Here is a 19,334-nt window from a genome sequence, read left to right as displayed (position 1 = left end):
AAAAAAAAAAAAAGAAAGAAAGGAGTCCTCTAGCGGCCACTGTGGTGAACTGAAGAGCACATGCACCTTAAACAGGAAGGAAAAACAAACTGCTAACCTCTAGTTGATTCCAATTTCATACTGACCTTACAGGCCAGAGTAGAACTGCACCCCCGGTTTCCAAAGCTGTAAATCTTTATGGAAGGAGACTGCTTCATCTTTTTCTCACGGAGGTGGATTACAGCCATTGACCTTTTGTTTAGCAACCCAGTGCTTATTCTACTCTACCGCCTGGGATACTTAACATACACTTGACGCCAACCACTTGTTGCAATAAAAGAATATACCCTTGGTTGTTAGATGAAATTGGCAGTAGGGGCCCCGGAGGATTAAAGCTGAAAAAGTGATAATTCTGCTAACTTCACCATATTTCATTGTGTACATTAAGGATATTATTGGACAAAAAATCAGCATGTGACTTACTAGTAGTTTACAGACCTCTGCAACTCTACTCTGTACTTGTGATGGAAAGAACGTTTTAAAGGAAACTCTAAAGAGAAGTTTAAAAGGTGTGCATGGGTTCATTTCAAACAAAACGTCACTGCAATCAGTGGATGACTGCACATGGTTCCTCTCAGTAAAACATCTGTCTTAGTTTCATTAGGGTGCAGGGTACAACGTCAATACCAAAAAATCCATTGTGTTTCTATATACCAGCAATAGTCTGAAAGGGAAATTATTATAAATATTATAAATTCCATTTATATTATTACAAAGAATAAAATACCAGCAAGTAAATTTAACCAGGGAGGTAAAAACTTGCACATTAAAAATTACGACATGGTGAGAGAAATAAAAGACCTAAATCAATTGAAACACATCCATGTTTATGGATTGGAAAATTTATATCTTTAAGGTATCAATACTACCTAAAGCAATCTACAAATTGAGTACAATCCCTATCAAGATTACAACAGCCTTTTTTTAGTAGCAATTGAAAAGTTAATTCTCAAATCCATATGGAATTGCAAGCAGTTCAAATTACAGTAACGGTCTTTAAAAAATGAACAAAGTAGGAAGGCTTACACTTTCCACTTTCAAAATGTACTGTAAAGCTATCATAATCAAAATTGTGGTAGTGGTATTAGGACATACAGACCAATGGAATAGAATTGAGTGCCTAGAAATAAATCCATACATCTATGGCCAATATCTTTTCTACAAGGGTCCCAAGTCCATTTAATGAGAAAAAGAATTGTCTCTTCAACAGATAATGCTAGGACAGCTGGATCTCCACATACAAAAAAATGATACTGGGTCCCTACCTTACACTATTTATAAAAATTACCTAAAAGTAGATAAATGGACTAAATATAAATTAGATAAATGGACTAAATATTAAACTCTAAAGGTAACGGGTAATGTTTTACACCTAGTTTTCGACTGGATTCTTAGGTATGATACCAAAACACGAGCCATAAAAAAGCAATAGCTACATTGTACTTCATCAGAATTAAAACTGTTATACACCCAAGGACTTTATCAAGAAAGCAAAGAATCAGTCTGCAGAATGGGAGTAGATGTGTTGTAACCACATATTTCATCAGCGTTTATTATCTAGACCAGGGGTCTGCAAACTGCAACTCTCGAGCCATGTGCAGCTCTTTCGGTACATACACGTGGCTCTGAAATAAAATTTTAAGGGATATTATTCAGATAATGGTGATTTCATTTGTTTGTAACATTTTTTTTATGGTTCTTGAATACATTTTAACTGTAGTAAGGGAAAGAATTGGCTCTTTGTCTCAAAAAGTTTGCCGAGTACTGATCTAGACTATATTAAAACTCCTACAACTTAACAGTAGAAAGACAACCATGAAAAATGGGTAAAGCACTTGAATAGATATTCTTCAAAGAAGATACATTGGTGGTCAATTTGTACTAGTGTGTCTATTACCAAAAGAAGTAGAAAATCACAATTATTGGTGAAGGTGTGGGAAGAGTGGAATCGTCATCCATTGCTGTTAAGGTTGTAAATGATTCCGCTTCTGTGGGAAAGGATCAGCAGTTCTCCACCGAGTCAAACAGGACTGAGGTGTGACCCTGCAGTTCTACTCCCAGGGGTACACCCAAAGAACTTGAAAGCAGGGAATCCGGCAGATACTTGTGTACCACTGTTCACTTCAGCTGTCACAGCAAAAAGAAACCACGTAAGTGTTTATCAACATATGAATGGATAAACAAAATGTGGTCTATAGATGGAGTTATTCAGCCATAAAGAAAAAGGAAGTTTCAATATATGCCACTGCGTGGATGAACCTTAAGAAAACACTAAGTGGAAAAGTCAGACACATTATATGCTTCAATGATAGTATTATGCTTCCATTTATATAAAATATCTAAAATAGACATTTGCAGAGAGGAAAGGGTATTATTGGCTGGTGAGAGGGAAATGAAGACTTGTTGCTTAAATTATTCAGTGACTATGGGGATGAAAAACTGATTACAGTAGATGGGATAATGACTATGCAACATGATAAATATAATTAGTGTCATTAAATTGTACACTTAAATGGCTTAATTTAAAAAAAATTTTAAGGCACTTCAAAAAGTTCATGGAAAAATGGAATGAAAAGATGAAATTTTTGAAGCCCCTCTTAGGATGATAAGCCAAAAAGTATTGTACAAAATCGTAGAAACCCTTCTTTAAAATCTCAAAATGAAAAAAAAAAAAATCTCAAAATGAAGGTTTGTTTCCCAGCATATCTTTCATCTAGGTGTACACATTTCTAAAGGCATCTCTCTACTCTTCCCAGAATTCTGTACTCTTTGATTTATACCATACCAACGTGGCAGTTTTGTCATCTTCAAGGGACTTTATCATATTCCTTTTTAATGTTTTTTGAATTTGGGGAACAAAAGAGAAGTGTGAAGGGGCAATACCAAGGGTATAAGGTGGGTGGGATAAGGTTTCCCAGCAAGATTCTCACGTGACAATCCTTGTTACCCTGAGAGAACGCGAAGGGACACTGATGTGATGAGAAACAACGCCTGCGTGCAATTGGCTGGACCTCTTCCTCACCAATGCAGTTTTCTGTTTCCTTAAAATGCCTTCATAATTAGCTCCTGTGCTTATCTTTCTAGAGTTCTATTAAGATTAGCCCTTTGGGCTCTCAAACTAGAGTTGGTATGAACTTCTAAGCTGACATCGCTGACTTGAATTTAACCAGCCCAGCAGATTCCCCTCAGAAGCCACTTGTTTTCATTGGACCTTTTTCTGAAGGGCCCCTAACGAGACAGAAAGTATATTACTGAGATACTTTCCAGCCATCACTGATCATGGAGACATGTTTATAAACACATTTGATTTGTAATAAGCCTGTGCATGTATGAACTGGACCCTAGTAACAATACTTGTGACTTTCGTGTTTCACCACAAGATATAACCAACCAAAAAACCATCAAACATGGCCAACTTTAAATCATTGCTCTTTTAGTGGACGTCTATCATAGTCGTCTACTGTATTTCTACTGCTTCATACTCACTCTGGTTTTCTAAACAGAAAATTAGAAATATATTTCATTGTTTATGTAATCAGAGATTTATGTTAGTGTTTTTCTTACTTGAAAATACAAGGGGGCTTCCAAGAGCTATGGGAAAATTCCACTATCTTCTGTTTCATTTTTCACAAAATTTTTGAAGCCCCCTTGTATATTCTAAAATATAGATGAAGTTAATGACTATGAATCTCTCAGAAAATGTCACTAAATGAGGTGAATTGCCACCACTACAGATCAGAGCACCTTTGCTTGAATTCCATGTGAGAATGATGTTAGCATAAGTCCCCTTGATGACTGGCATTTTTATTTTGATTGTTTCTTAACTCACTCCCCAATGAAATGGCCAATGAACTCCAGAATAGTAGTTTTGATTGAGAATATTGTGTTTCCCCTGTTCTGTAGTGCACTGTTTGTATTTTTTGCATTGTTTGTTTGATTTTAGTCCTTAGAAAACTTACCTCTATACTCGAGTATAAGCCAACCCAAATATCAGCTGAGGCTCCTAATTTTACCACTAAAACTGCATTAAATATGTGCTGGAACAGGGAGAGGGACATGTCTGATCAGAGCACACGGAAGCAAATGAAGGAGGAGGAAGAGAGAATGGAGCACATCTGGCCTATCAAGCCTTGAGGACAATATCCCTGCTCAGAGCAGCCAATGCGCCGAGAGTACCATATGCCCGGCCCCACTATGAGACACGACATCCCTCACTGATCCATAGCCTTATGGGGGACAACACTGGAGACGCAGTGTGGGAATTGCACTTGATCTGACCCAGCGAGGCAAAACACTAAGGGCGTGCAACAGAATAGGAAGGAGAGCAGAGAAAGGAAGTCTTGAGGGAGTACCAAAAATAGACTTTGGGGCCAGGGTGTGGCGCCCCATCAGACTTGACTGGAAAACACTCCTAAAGGTCAACAAACAGACCTTGAACTATTTACAGGCTTTTTTTGGTCATTGCTTTTTGTTGTCATTTTGTTTTGCTCTGTTTTGTTTGTGCATATTATTATCTCTGCAGGTCTATTTAAGATAGGCTGAATAAACAATCTGGAGGAGAAAATAACGGGGACCGACAGTTCCGGGGTGACATGGGAGAGGGGGAGGTGGGGGGAAAGAAAGTGGTATTAACCAACCCAGGGACAAGGGAACAACAAGTGATCCAAAATCAGTGGCAAGAAGGGTGTAAGAGGCCTGGTAGGGCTTGATCAAGGGCAATGTAACCGAGAGGAATTACTGAAACCGAAATGAAGGTTGAGAATGATAGTGGGACAAGAGGAAAGTAAAGAAAATACAGGAAAACTAGGTGGCAAAGGGCATTTATAGACCTCTAAATACAGCCATATACATATGTAAATATATTTACATATGATGATGGGGAAATAGATCTATGTGGACATATTTATAGGTTTAGTATTAAGGTAGCAGATGGACATTGGGCCTCCACTCAAGTACTCCCTCAAGGCAAGAACACTGTTCTATTAAATTGGCATTCCATGATGTTTACCTTCCTGACATGGTCGCTGAAGACAAATGTGTGCATGAGCAAAGGTGGTGAAGAAAGTTGATGCCCGGCTATCAAAAGATAATAGCATCTGGAATCTTTAAAGCTTGAAGGTAAACAAGTGGCCATCTAGCTCAGAAGCAACAAAGCCCACGTGGAAGAAGCACACCAGCTTATGTGATCATGAGGTGTTGAAGGGCTCAGTTATCAGGCATCAAAGGACAAAAAATCATATCATTGTGAGTGAGGGGGTAGAGGGGTACAGATTGGGGACCCAAAGCCCTTCTGTAGGCAACTGGGCATCCCCTTACAGATGGGTCATGGGGAGGAGATGAGCCAGTCAGGGTGCAGTGTAGTAACGATGAAACATACAACTTTCCTCTAGTTCTTAATTGCCCCCCCCCCCCCTATCATGATCCCAATTCTACCTTACAAATCTGGCTAGACCAGAGCATGTACACTGGTACAAATAGGAACTGGAAACACGGAATCTAGGACAAATGATCCCTTCAGGGAGAGTGGCGATACCGGGAAGGTGGGGTAGGAAGGGAGAACTGATTACAAGGATCTCCATATAACCTCCTCCCTGGGGGATGGACAACAGAAAAGTGGGGGAAGGGAGATGTCAGACAGCGTAAGATATGATAAAATAATAATTTACAAATTGTCAAGGGTTCATGAGAGGTGGGAGCGGGGAGGGAGGGGAAAGTGAGCTGATAACCAAGGGCTCAAGTAGAAAGTAAATGTTTTGAGAATGATGATCGCAACAAATGTACAAATGTGCTTGACACACAATGGATGGATGGATGGATTGTGATAAGAGTTATATGAGCCCCCAGTAAAATGATTTTTTTTAAACAAATTTTTAAAAAATGGAAAAAAAAGTTGAGCATAAAACAAAAACAATATGTACTGGAAAAATTCGGTTTATACACAATTATATAAGGTAATCAAATGTATATTGTTTAATGTTAAAATTTTGTTTTCTTTCTTTCCAAAGGGACTTTGCTATAGGAATCTGTAACAAAATCAGTGAAATGATTCAAGGTATGTATGTCTGACTTAGACTGACTAAGTAGCTTCTGTGGAGTTCATATTAATAGCCCTGGTGGTGTACTAGATTATGTATAAAGCTGCTAACTGCAAGGTCTGCTGTTTGAACCTACCAGCCACTCTGAGGGAGAAAGAAAAGGCCAGCAATTCACTCCTGGAAAGACTGGCGGTCTCTCAGATCCAAAGGGTCACTCCTACTCTGTTGTATAGGGTTGCTATGAGCCGGAATCAACTTGAAGGCCATGAGAGTTGAGAATATTTAGTAAGTACTTAGTGTTTGTTACAAGGTGCCCTGGTGGCGTAGTGAGTTATGCATTGAGCTGCTAACCTTAGGGTCAGCAGTTCTAAACCCCAAGTTACTCTGTCGAAGAAAGATGTGAGGTTTTGTTCATTAGTTATTCTTTATTAGGTGCCATTTATTACTCATTCATTTAAGTAATAATATTTAGTAAGCAGTGTCTACATGCCGAGAGGAGAAAGACCCAGTTATTACTGACTTCTGGGAAAGCAGCCACTGAAACTGTCGAGCATAGTTCTGCTCCTCTTCCATGCATGGGCTTATCATGAATTGGAATTGACTTTTTGGCCATTGTTTTTTGTTCGTTCATTATGCCAGAACTGTTCTAAGTCCTGAGGGTACAGTAGTGAACAAAACAAAGCCCTTACCGTCTTTTACCCTCTTAGAACTTACATGCTAGCAATGGGGAAAGAGATCAATATAATAAAAATGGGCTGCTTCAAGTACTGTGGAGAAGAAGCAAGATGAATAGAGAGAGCTAAGACTAGGTAGTGGACAGAGACTTTTCTGTCTTATGGAGGTTGGTCAGGAATGCCTCCAGTGAGTGAGTGAGACTTGAACATGAAGGAAGGGAAGGAGGGAGCTATCCAAATTACATTCTGACGACAGGAGGACGTTCTGACTAGGAGCACTGGGACTCCTCTCTGTTAATACCTCTCCAGTGGCTTCCAATTACAACTAGAATCAAATCCAAATACCTTACCAAAGTCCTGACTTTTCAATGCTGCCTTCCATACCATGCTTTTCATGGATTAACTATTTATCCTTATCATACTTAGAAGAGGGAGCTCGAGGGCTAACTTTAGAGGATACCACTTTCATTGTGTTTTTTTCCTTTGAACTCTGTGACTTGGCAGCCTTGGTCAACTCATCCTTTTACAGAAACTGAGCCACAATAACACTTAGTGTTTTGACCAAGGTCGCACAGCTAGTAAGTGTCAGGTTATTTTGTTTTTTTCTCTGCACGCATACATTATTATTGCTTGCCTTACCCTTCACCCAAGTTAGTATTGGCAGTTAGGCTTTGAAGTCCATGTTCTTAACCATTATTCTGCTTTTTTAGGCCATAAATTTATTAGGGTATTTGTTTTAATTGCCTTTCCATTATAAATTTTAATGAAAAAAACTACTTAGTTTCTATAACTGATAACCATTACTTAATTAAAGACTGATATAATGTTGACCTTCAAAAGTATGTGGACCTAGCTGGAGAATATGTTGAAAAGCAGTAGCTTCACATTTTGATAGCTTTGTTTAAGAAAAGTCCCAGTGATTTTTATAGCAATATTTTTTTTTAACTTACCTTCATATGTCCATACTAACAGTTATTTCACCATGGAAAAATCAGTGATTTGCAGAGTGTAAATTCACTTTTGGGCATTTTTATAGTACTTTATGAATGAGAAAATTTTATTCTCTGTCACTGCATAACTGCTGTAGAAGGGGGAAAAATGCATAGCTGCACTATTGGGTGGAAAGTAGAGATTGGAGTTAATCCTCATGGATTTCTAGATGTATCTGCAATAAAAAAAGATATTGCCATACAAGTAGACATCATAGAACTTCAAATTCATTCACAAATAGTCTATCATGTCCTGCTCATGATTCAGTATTAAAGAAATAAGTAAAACTTAATATAATCAAGTTGAATGTATTTGTGTTTACTTAATGACTGTGTGTGTAAGTACAATGTGTGGGTTTGGTTTGTACGCTATTAGAAAAAATGGAGCATAAATGCAAGGCTACTTTGTACTAAGCCTTTTTTCCACTCAACATATATTTTATAAACACTGAAAATTAATATTGTTAAATATTTTTAGGAAGAGCAACTGTATGAACTCTAGTATAATATTTATATAATAGTATAAAACGCTTTTAATGTTATAAACATAGTAAAATGCTATTTTTATTTTTTCATTTTTTTATGAAAAGATCATTCTATTGGGGGCTCTTATAACTCTTATTACAATCCATAGATCAATTATATCAGGCATATTTGTCCATGTGTTGCCATTATTTTCTAGACATTTACTTTCTATTGAGCCCTTGTGTGTTAGGGTTCTCTAGAGAGATAAAACCAGATTGCTGATAATTTTATATATATATTTATAAGGATAGATATATATAACACAAGAAATGAACTGTTAAATTATAAACAGATAGATATATAGCACATTGATGAACTGTTAAATTATAAACAGATATATAATATAAAAAATGAACAGTTAAATTATAAAGCAGTACAAATGGCTCAGTGCAACTCACTCCCGTGAGAGAGTTGTGAGACACTAGCTGTCCTTTAAGTCTTGAGGGCCGTCCAGTAGTCCTCTGGAGAGAGAGAGCTAGGCTATCCCAGCACAGGCAGCAAAACAGCCAGGCAGGTCATCGACTGTCAGCCAGGTCATCAACTGTCAGTCCCCAGCTCCAAAGATGTAAATTTCAATCGTGTGGTCTTAAAGGGACCTCAACTTAAAGCGACACAGTCCACAGGCTAGGCGTCCTACAGGCAGTGTAGCCTGTCAATTGAGGCACAGAACAAGCAAGGCATCCGCACACTGGTCCGATAATCAAAGAGCAAGAGACAAGAAAGGCGAGGCTCACAGAGCCATTTATCTCTCTGCCCTTCAGTTAATCCCACTTGTGTTTATTGGCCAGGCTGGCACAATAAACCATTTCACCTTGGTATCCGCTCCTCTTTTTTAAAAAGCCATTTTTAAATGAATATTTTTGCTAACTGAATCAGACCTTTTAAATCTTCAATATTATTAAGGCCAAGATAATTAAGTGCTCTTTTTTGCATCTAGGTTTAGCCACACCCGTTGACTTGAAGCTGAAGTTGATCCCCATCCTACAGCACATGCACCATGATGCAATCCTGGCTTCCAGTGCTCGCCAGCTTTTACAGCAGCTAGTCACAGCCTATCCTTCCACCAAAATGGTGATTGTTTCTCTGCATACGTTTACTCTGCTTGCAGCTTCATCTTTGGTTGATACGCCTAAGCAGGTAATTTCGATTTTCTTCTCTAAACTGCCTTTCTGTAATAAATGTTCATATAAAGTGTACCATAAAAATAAGTGGCTTATGTTTGGGTAGCATTAAGATTCCTATCCCTGATTAAGATCAGTTTAGTGTCCTTTTGCTTGCTCTTTGCTTCTCTATATTTACATTACTCATACTTGGGAGTCCTTAAAGAAATTGAGATAGAAAGTATATGGTGGGGTATAGAGAAAAGAAGGAAGGATTGTTATGCTAAAAACTGTGCTAGACTATTACAAGTTAAATGATGAAAACTCCCAAACAAACTCACTGCTAGTAAGTCAATTCCCACTTACAGTGACCATATAGGACAGGGTAGCCCCTTTGTGTTTCTGAGACATTAAATCTTTACCAGAGTAAACAACCTTACTTTTCTCCCTTGCAGCAGCTGGTGGGTTTGAACAACTGACCTTATGGTTATAGCTCAGTGCGTTGCCCACTATGCTACCTGGACTCCTTAGTTAAATAATTGTATCTTTTTATATATAGGATGAGAAAGAAGCCCAAACACGTTTTTGTGGGCACATAGCTAAAAAGTGTCAGGGCTGTCATTAAAAGCCAGCATTGAATCAAATCTAAAAGTCTCACCAAACTAAAATGCATTGTTACTGATGTTTTGGTGACAGTGTTGTTCATGGCATTACTTGTTTCCTGTATAGATTCAGCTTCTATTGCAGTACTTGAAGAGTGATCCCAGGAAAGCAGTAAAGAGACTTGCTATTCAAGATCTGAAATTACTTGCCAATAAAACACCTCATACTTGGAGTAGGGAAGATATTCAGGTATATTGAACTTTGAACATTTATATTCTATATACAAAAATAATCTTAACATTTTAATAGAATACATTGTTTTGTTTTACATTTTTGTTGTCATTGTCATCTTTTAAATTATAGGTTCCCAAAGCTATTTGGCCTACTGCCCTTTTTCAGAGAAAAAAAAAAGCATTCCTCTGGCTATGAAACCTTTCTGTACTGTAGACCACAATCCAGGGTAAAGTGTAGGTCTGGTTTTGCTGTCGTCCATCTACCCCGTCCTGTCCTGCCCCAGGGAGAGTTATCACCACGTTGGAAAACACTGTTAAGTGGTTGAATAGGCTATGTGACAAATTACTTCATAAGTGGCATATTTAATATTAACACACAAGACTTTCATCCTTCCTTATTTGTTTATTTTAGTATCATACTTGCCTTTCAATAGCTTATTAATTTTACCATATCTTCATTGAGGCTGGTTAAGAAGCTTAGTTGAATTGTATACTTTTATCCCTTCCTCCTTTAGTTTAGGGGGAAGAATTTAGCTACTGGCTATATTTAAGTACTGGATAGGACATTGCCAAATGTATTCCTCCTCCTTATGGAGATCAAAAGGCATTCTAAAGTCTTTTTATTGTGAGTCCAGAAACAGACCTCACACTGTCTAGACAGTTTATGTGAAGTATACCGTTTCTTACATTGAATTAATGTTGGTTATTTTCCCCCATCAAAATCAAACTATTTCTTTACCATTCACTGATAATGGATATAACGTTTTCTAAATTATGCCCTTTGAATTGAGGAAATTGTCTTAGAGACCACATGTGATCCCTGGCTACACAAGGGAGAAGGAGAATCCAGCTCCACAGCTGCCCAAGGCAGATGTCAGACATGCTTCCACCTTCCATCCTTCTTTACCCTGTTCGACATCCACCATTCCTCCCATGGCACGCTACGTGATTTGTTGCAGTGGCCACATAGAACTCATAGACTGCTCCTGATCTAAGAAGGGTTTTATTAGAGAAGCTAACAGATTACAAACGGTTAAGGATACAGTTCGTTTGTCTGAAGCACCTCCTTGCTAGCCTTGCTGACAGGTGTGTGTCTCTCAGGTATGTCCTTAGTCTCTCAGCTTTCCTTGGCTTCTGGCTCATTCCAAGGGCTAGGAAGCCCATTCACTGTTCTGCCTCATGATCAAACTGCTGCTGCTCTGCTGTCTCATGATCTTGGCCTGACTGTTTTGCTCTATCTCATGCTAGAGACCTCTGATGCCTCTGCTACCTCCTCCACTTTAGACAGGAGTTTCTCGTGCCCTTCACTGTGTCCCCCTTTTATATCCAGTGGAATGACAAGACGGACCAAATCCTCTCCATCTCTATTACATGCTCCCATCCATTCTGTGGATGGGAGTCACAAAGACTATGGCTGGAAGAGCCATATGAAGCATTTCCACTTTCCTACAGAAGTAAAATGGAAGATTGTTGGAATTTGTTTCGTTTTCTTGGATTATGATTTTATCTCAGCATTATTATGGCTCTAGTGTATAAATTTAAAACGTTTCAATTTCGTGTGAAGAAAAACTAAGTTCTGTTTAACTTTGTTTGCCATTTTCTAGTACATTTCCAAATATGAGGATTTGATAATCACAAGTATTCCAAGGTATAAGGTCAGTTATAGTATCTGTATTTTGATGAGTAAACTAGTGTTATACACTTAAATACGCTTATTCTTCATTTTTCTTGTCAATTCTACTAAAAATTTAAAGTTACTTGGTTAAATTCCACCAAAACAATAACTCCAAACACCTTTGATTATTTGATTGTAAAGGTCATTTTGGTTAAGTGAGAAAAAAACACCCAAACTCTGTATTTAACCAAGACAACTTGAACTGCATAGATATGTTGTGTCTTTTAACTATTTCAATGTCTTTAAAATCTCAACTGAAGGGCACTCAACAGCAGCAGCAGTGAATCTTTTGCTCTAATCTATTTTATCTGATGTTAATAGATCTACATCTTTCTCCTGGTTGTGTTTGTGTGTTAGATCATTTGCTGTCTCACATTTAATTCATGTATAATTTAGTTTCATAGATTTCTCATACACAGCATTTAGTTGGACTATTTTAACCAGCCTGGCAGTCTTTGTCATTTCTAAATGGAGCATGTGATCCATTTATGTTTAATGTAATTTATTTTACAGTTTACCTTTATTTTGTTCTTTGTATTTGCCTTCTTTGTTCTCCCTGTCCCCCCTTATTTTGGCCTTTTCTAGATTGTTTATTTTTCACTTATTGTTTTATTTTTAACTTTTTACTGTGAATCGGGTGATGGTTACAGAGCAAATACGGTTTCCATTCACCAATTCATACACATTTTGCTTCATGTCATTGATCACATTCTCTATAATATAGCAACGGCCCTGACTCCTTCCTATGTTTCCTGCTCCCATTTCTCCTCCTTTCCTAACTCGTTCGCATTTTGCACCTTTGCTCTCACGTGGTTGGCATTCTAAGGTGTGAGTACCTCCTTAGTGTTAGTGTTCTGCTTATAGACCTGTCTATTGTCTCACGGAAAATTGAGCCATGAGAGTGGGTATATTTTCAGACCTGAAATACAAGGGCCAGTCTCAGAGCTTCCACCAGTCTCTACCAAACAGTAAGTTTGGTCTTTTACATAATAGTGAATTTTGTTCCCCATTTGTTCTTCCATAGTAGCTAGGACCTTTTAATCTTCTCACTTTCCTGATCCCTTTCAGAGCAGTTGATTTTGATAGTCAGGCACCATTTAGTTATTTTTACCTCAGCGTCCTGAATACTGATGTTCATATAGTCCATTAGTCCAGTGGACTAATTCAATATTTTCTAAAGTAAGTGATAATACTTCCCTGGGGAGCATTAGAACGAGCCAGGGAAGTTTTTAATTGTGTGTCTGGGACACACAATAGTTTTTTTTGGTTTTTTCCCTGGAAAAGAGGTGGTAGGCCAGTTAAGTTTGGGAACCAATGTGTCTTTGATTTCTTCACTCCTCTTTTTTCTGGACGGGGAGAGGCAGTCAATGTTTGCATCTTAGATGGCCTCTCACAAGCTTTTAAACTCTAGTCTCTGTTCATTAAAGCAGAATGTAGGATATTTTCTCTATGGACTGTTACGCTAATTGACCTTGGTTTAACCCCAAGACTATGGTCCTGAGCCTCCAGGCCCCATGATTCATTCCCTAAAGGTGTTTGACTATGCCCGCAGCTTCATGTGAGAAAGTGTGGGCTTTCTACTCCCATAAACACGGTCTCAGAAACCCTCCAGGCGTTGCTACAAGTCAACACTGACTCCATGACAGTGAGTGTAGGTGTTAGGAAAATGGGAAAATGACGTGGGGCAGTGTTTGTTCTCTTCTGACTTTACAAGTAGTAAGAAAAATCAAGCTCAACAGTCAAAGACCAGTTCTTCTGAGGCAGAAGTCAGATGTCTGTCCCCTCCAGTTTTCTTTATTAATTCTGACATCTCTCCCTTCCAGAGCACTCTTTTGTCCTCTGCCGGTTTGATAATTCATAGCCGTGGTCTCCTAGAACTCACAAATAATATAATTATGAGGATCATTAGGGAAGTTAACAGGTTATTATTCAGGTTTAGAAATGCGTGGGATACAGTTCTTCAGTCATACCTGTCTCTGGTCCTCGGTCTTCAGCCATGTAGCCCTTTAGCCTCTGTCCTGCTCAGACAGTGTTACAAAACTCCATTAACATTGTGGATAAATACCCAAAGAACATTCCTCTCTGCCATTACCATCAACTCTAAAGACACTTGGCTGTAGATTTGTGGGTCTTCAAACCTAGGCACCCCATTGTTAGCAAGGGACCCTCTTGCTCAAAGACACTTAGATTTCCTGCTCAGGGTATCCAGACCTGCTGCTCTGTCTTGGAGCTGCTGCCTCTCCTCTTGGCCATTTCCACCATGTCTGTGTGACAGTTCTCTTACTAGATCGAGGAGGTTCAGCACATTCCTTGCTCTTTTGTTCTTTCTTTTTCCCCAGAAATCTTTATTGTGGATTAGGTGGGGCTTTACAAATCAGTGTCGTTTTTATGAATTAATTCATTAATTTCTTTTTCTTTTTTTAAAATCATTTTATTAGGGACTCATACAACTCATCACAATCCATACATAAATCAATTGTGTAAAGCACATTTGTACATTCATTGCCCTCATCATTCTCAAAACATTTGCTCTCCACTTAAGCCCCTGGCATCAGCTCCTCATTTTCCCCCCTCCCTGCCCGCTCCCCCTTCCCTCATGAACCCTTGATACTTTATAAATTATTATTTTGTCATATCTTACACTGTCTGACGTCTCCCTTCACCCACTTTTCTGTTGTATGTCCCCCAGGGAGGAGGTTACATGTAGATCCTTGTAATTGGTGTCCCCTTTCCACCCCACCCTCCCTCCACCCTCCTGGTATCGCCACTCTCACCTGAAGGGATCATCTGTCCTGGATTCCCTGTATTTCTGGTTCCTATCTGTACCAGTGTACATGCTCTGATCGAGCCAGATTTGTAAGGTAGAATTGGGATCATGATAGTGGGTGGGGAGGAAGCATTTAGGAACTAGAGGAAGATTGTATTTTTCATCGTTGCTACATCGCACCCTGACTGGCTCGTCTCCTCCCTGCGACCCTTCCGTAAGGGACTATCAGATTGCCAACAGATGGGCTTTGGGTCTCCACTCCGCACTCCCCGTTATTCACAACGATATGATTTTTTGTTCTGGGTCTTTGATGCCTGATGCCTGATCCCTTCAACACCTGGTGATCACACAAACTGGTGTGCTTCTTCCATGTGGGCTTTGTTGCTTCTGAGCTACATGGCCATTTGTTTACCTTCAAGCCTTTAAGACCCCAGATGCAATATCTTTTGATAGCTGGGCACCATCAGCTTTCTTCACCACATTTGCTTATGCACCCATTTATCTTCAGGGATTGTATAGGGGAGGTGAACATAGAATGATAAGATTTTTTATTCTTTGATGCCTGATAACTGAGCCCTTTGGCACCTCATGAGCATGCAGGCTGGTGTGCTTCTTCCATGTGGGTTTTGTTGCTTCTGAGCTAGATGCCTGCTTGTTTACCTTCAAGCCTTTAAGACCCCAGACGCTATACCTTTTGATAGCTGGGCACCATCAGCTTTTTTCACACATTTGCTTATGCTTTGTCTTCAGCGATTGTGTTGGGAAGATGAGCATCATAGAATGCCAGTTTAATAGAACAAAGTATTCTTGCATTGAGGGAGTACTTGAGTGGAGGCCCGATGCCCATCTGCTACCTTAATACTAAATCTATAAATATGTCCACATAGATCTATTTCCACATCCTGATATATAAATATATTTGATATGTACGTGGCTTTATTTAGACCTCTATAAATGCTCTTTGCCTCCTAGCTCTTTCTTCTATTTCCTTTTACTTTCTTTTTGTCCCACTGTCATGTTCAGCCTTTGTTTGGGTTTCAGTAATTCCTCTCGGTTACATTACCCTTGTTCCCTACCAGGCCTCCTGCACCCTCCTCACCACTGATTTGGATCACTTGTTGTTCCCTTGTCCCTGGGTTTGTTAACACCACTTCCTCTACCCCCGCCCACTTCCCCCTTTCCCATGTCCCCCTAGAACTGTTGGTCCCATTGTTTTCCAGAGTATTCATCCAGCCTATCTTACTTAGACAGACCTGTGGAGGTAATATCATGCACAAAAGAGAGACAGAGCAAAACCAAGCAACAAAATAAAACAACAAGCCATGACAAAAAATCAAAACAAAACACAACAAGAAAGAAAAGCTTGTAGTTAGTTCAAAGACTGTTTGTTGGCCTTTAGGAGTGTTTTCTGGTCGAGTCTGATGGGGCGCCAAGCCCTGGCCTCAAAATCTATTTTTTTTATTCCCTGGGGACTTTGTTGCTCTGTTCCCGCTTGCTGTTTTGTTGCATGCCCTTAGTGTTTTGCCTCGCTGTGCTGGGATCAGATCGGGTGCGATTCCGACACTGTGTCTCCAGTGTTGTCCCCTGTAGGGCTATGGGTCAGTGAGGGATGTTGTGTTTCATAGTTGGGCCAGCCATATGGTCTTCTCTGTAGATTGGCTGCTCTGAGCAGGAATATCGTCCTCAAGGCTTGGTGGGCCAGGATGTGCTCCATTCTCTCTTCCTCCCCCTTCATTTCCTCCCGTGTGCTCTGATCAGACCTCTCTCTCTCCCAGAGCTGCAGATTCAGTGCTGTCCTCTGAAATAAATTTTTCTGGGGGGAGTGGTATGTGTCCACGTAGTTGGGATTGGGGCCGGCCCCCTGAGACCTCTCCTTATTTATTTTACATATCATTGTTTTACATTAATCAACTTAAACAATTCATCAGATAGTCCGATAACTTGCCCTGTTTCATATCCCTACTTTTTCCCCCACTCTCTCACTTGTATGTATTATTATGCCCTTCACCCAAGTTACCACTAACTACCCCCTAATCTGTTGCTTCCCCTTCCGTTCTCTTCCATTCTGTCCCTGGTATCCATAAAAGTCTGTTTCTTTTGGTGTGAAAGCTTTTCCTTGATTTTTTTTTAATAGCAGTAATCTCATACAATACTTGGCCCTTTTGTGACTGACTAACTTCACTCAGCATGATTCCCTCCAAATTTTTCCATGTCTTAAAATGTTTCACAGTTTTATTATTCTTCAATGACGTGTAATATTCTATTGTGCATGTGTATCAAAGTTTCTCTATACCTATTCTTCGACTAATGGGGCATTTAGGTTGTTTCCATCTTTTTTTGCTATTGTGAATACTGCTGCGATGAACATAGGTATGCATATGTCTGTTTGTGCTACCTTCCTTATTTCTGTAGAATAAGTCCCAAGTAAAACAATCGCTGGGTCATTTGCTTGAAGAAGTGCTGTACCACTGTCCATGGTGGTTATACTGTTTGACAGTCCCACCGGTGCTCTATGAAGGTTCTATCCAGTCTGTCCATATCCCCTCCAGTACTTGTTTTCTTCTCTTTTGAACTTGGCTATTAATGAATTGCTGTTATTATTGTTTTGATTTTCATGCCTTGAAAGACTAATGATTGCATCACTCTTCTTTTTTTAATGTTTTTATTGGCACCTAATCCACGTATCATACAGTTAAGTAGTTAAAATTGTTCAATCTTATAAAGGAGAATTGTACAGTCCTTACCACAATCAATTTTAGATTATTTTAACAACCCCCCTCCATGGTTAAATTGCCTTTAAAATGAATTGTGTAATCACGATCAATTCTAGTGCTCCCCCCTTCATTATTTAATCCTGAAATCCCCTCACCATCCCTATCTCCCACCCTCCGCCCCTAGAAACCCTGCATCAGTTATTATCTATACATCCACTCTTCTGTGCTTCACAAACTGGGAAACCCAATAGAAACAATAAAAAGCAATATCAAAATTAAGTGATAAGGATAGAAAATAATAAGATAAAAATACAAATAATGAACAGGAAAGAAAAGACTACCCTCCATATTTACAAAGCCAGGGAAGAGATCTTTATCCGGGACCCCTTAAGATATACTTGCATCTAGAACAAATTCAGGTTGGGTCAGTAGGGAGGTCAGCTGACCGAGTATCAAGTTTGATCCAGCATAATCAAGATCACTCTTTTTTCTGATGATAGTGAGCAACCCTTCCTGCTTCTTAGATGGCTCATTTTAAATCCAACAGGTTGGCAAGATGACCAGTCCCCAGGCTAGAGTTCCCATACACCTAGTTTACACAGTCCCTCTCAGTTATTTTGTGAGAGTTACAAAACACTGTGGCTAGAAGAACCATGTTGTGCTACACCACAGCATGGAACAATATTTACCTCATTTGCCTTTAAATTTTGGATCCCTCCCTGTCTTCCTCAGCCTCCATCAGTTTTTTCTACCTCCTTATTGTACATTGCCTTCTCCTTCACCCAAGTTAACATATATGTACTACTTTCTAGCCAGTAATTGATTCTCTCTTCCCCTCCTGTCCCAGTTACTATCAAAGAATGTTTCCTTTAGTGATAACATTTCCTTGAATCATAGTTCCATACAATATTTTTAAAAATCGCGCTTTCATACAGTATTCCTTTGCAATTAACATTTCACTCAGCATAATGCCTACAGGTTCTTTCATGCTACATAGATTATTTGTTTTTATTATCTTGCCTTGTTTTTCCTGTGAATAATTGTTTTAAAAAATGGTGAGATATGGAACTTTAAAAACTTTTTAATGTGGTTTAGATCAAGGTTTACATATTGCATCCAAGAATTGATACACATTTTGTTTCAACTCATCCATTTTAATCCCTCAATGTGCCATCACTTGTCCACTTCCTCCCAGTGGTTTCTGCTTCCATGCCTCCTGGTCTCACCTTAGTTCATGGGTAAATGCACCTTTTTTAATGCTAATTGGTGGATTACTCAAAGAAGATGAGTTCAATTCCATACCTAAGAAGTAACTAAGAGTCACAGTCTTGAATCTCACAAATGTCTGTCTGACCAATCAGCTGTTTTCTGGATGATCGTGACTTCTGTTCTGCATTTTATTCCCACTTTGCCCACGACATCTCAATGTGATCCTTTTCAGAATAGTTCTTTTATAAAATCTAAAATTAATTTTACTTCAGGGATTTGAGAACACATCTTAACTCCATTTACATCCCTGTAAATGTTATTTTTTTCTTACTATATGAATTTTTTTGTTTTGTAAGTTTACTGTTCTTTCTGCGTCTCTTATTTGTGCTACTTTTCTTTCTTTCTTTGAAAAGCCCTTTATTGAGAGTCTATAAACACTAATAAAAGCTCCCAATGTTAACTTGTCTGAAATGTCTTCATTTTGTTATCATTCTTGAAAGATGCTTTCTCTGGGTATAGGTTCTCAGAGGATACTAGTCTAATATGTGTGGTTTTCTTGTAAGCAAGGCTTTAAAATAAAGAATCAAATTTGACCAATGGTTACTATGGGTGATGAAGGAAAAGTTTTTGCTTAGGGGGCATTGAGTTTATGTTAAGGGTGGTGGAATAATTTGGAAAAGGAGCTCAATAATGGTTGTAAAACACAAAGTATAATCGGTGGCACATGTTGAAGTTGTTGAAAAAAAAATCAAAATAAAATCTGAAGCTGGC

General features: G+C 38.9%; 1 protein-coding gene across 2 annotated transcripts in view; it reads left to right on the top strand.

The window, feature by feature from the left end:
- INTS7 (integrator complex subunit 7) overlaps positions 1-19,334 on the top strand; it is an 89,791-nt gene that overhangs the window by 22,426 nt on the left and 48,031 nt on the right. For both annotated transcript variants that reach the window (XM_004699869.2, XM_045297863.1), the window contains exons 5-7: positions 6,045-6,091; positions 9,200-9,399; positions 10,092-10,214. In XM_004699869.2, the coding sequence (XP_004699926.1) occupies positions 6,045-6,091; positions 9,200-9,399; positions 10,092-10,214 (370 nt within the window). The remainder of the gene's footprint in view (positions 1-6,044; positions 6,092-9,199; positions 9,400-10,091; positions 10,215-19,334) is intronic.

The sequence above is a fragment of the Echinops telfairi genome, unplaced genomic scaffold (assembly GCF_000313985.2).
Source record: "Echinops telfairi isolate 266 unplaced genomic scaffold, ASM31398v2 ScPeMD7_7424;HRSCAF=8462, whole genome shotgun sequence".
NCBI classification, from domain to species: Eukaryota; Metazoa; Chordata; class Mammalia; order Afrosoricida; family Tenrecidae; genus Echinops; species Echinops telfairi.
Note: the sequence above shows the minus strand (reverse complement) of the source record. Positions and strands in the feature narration are given on the sequence as shown.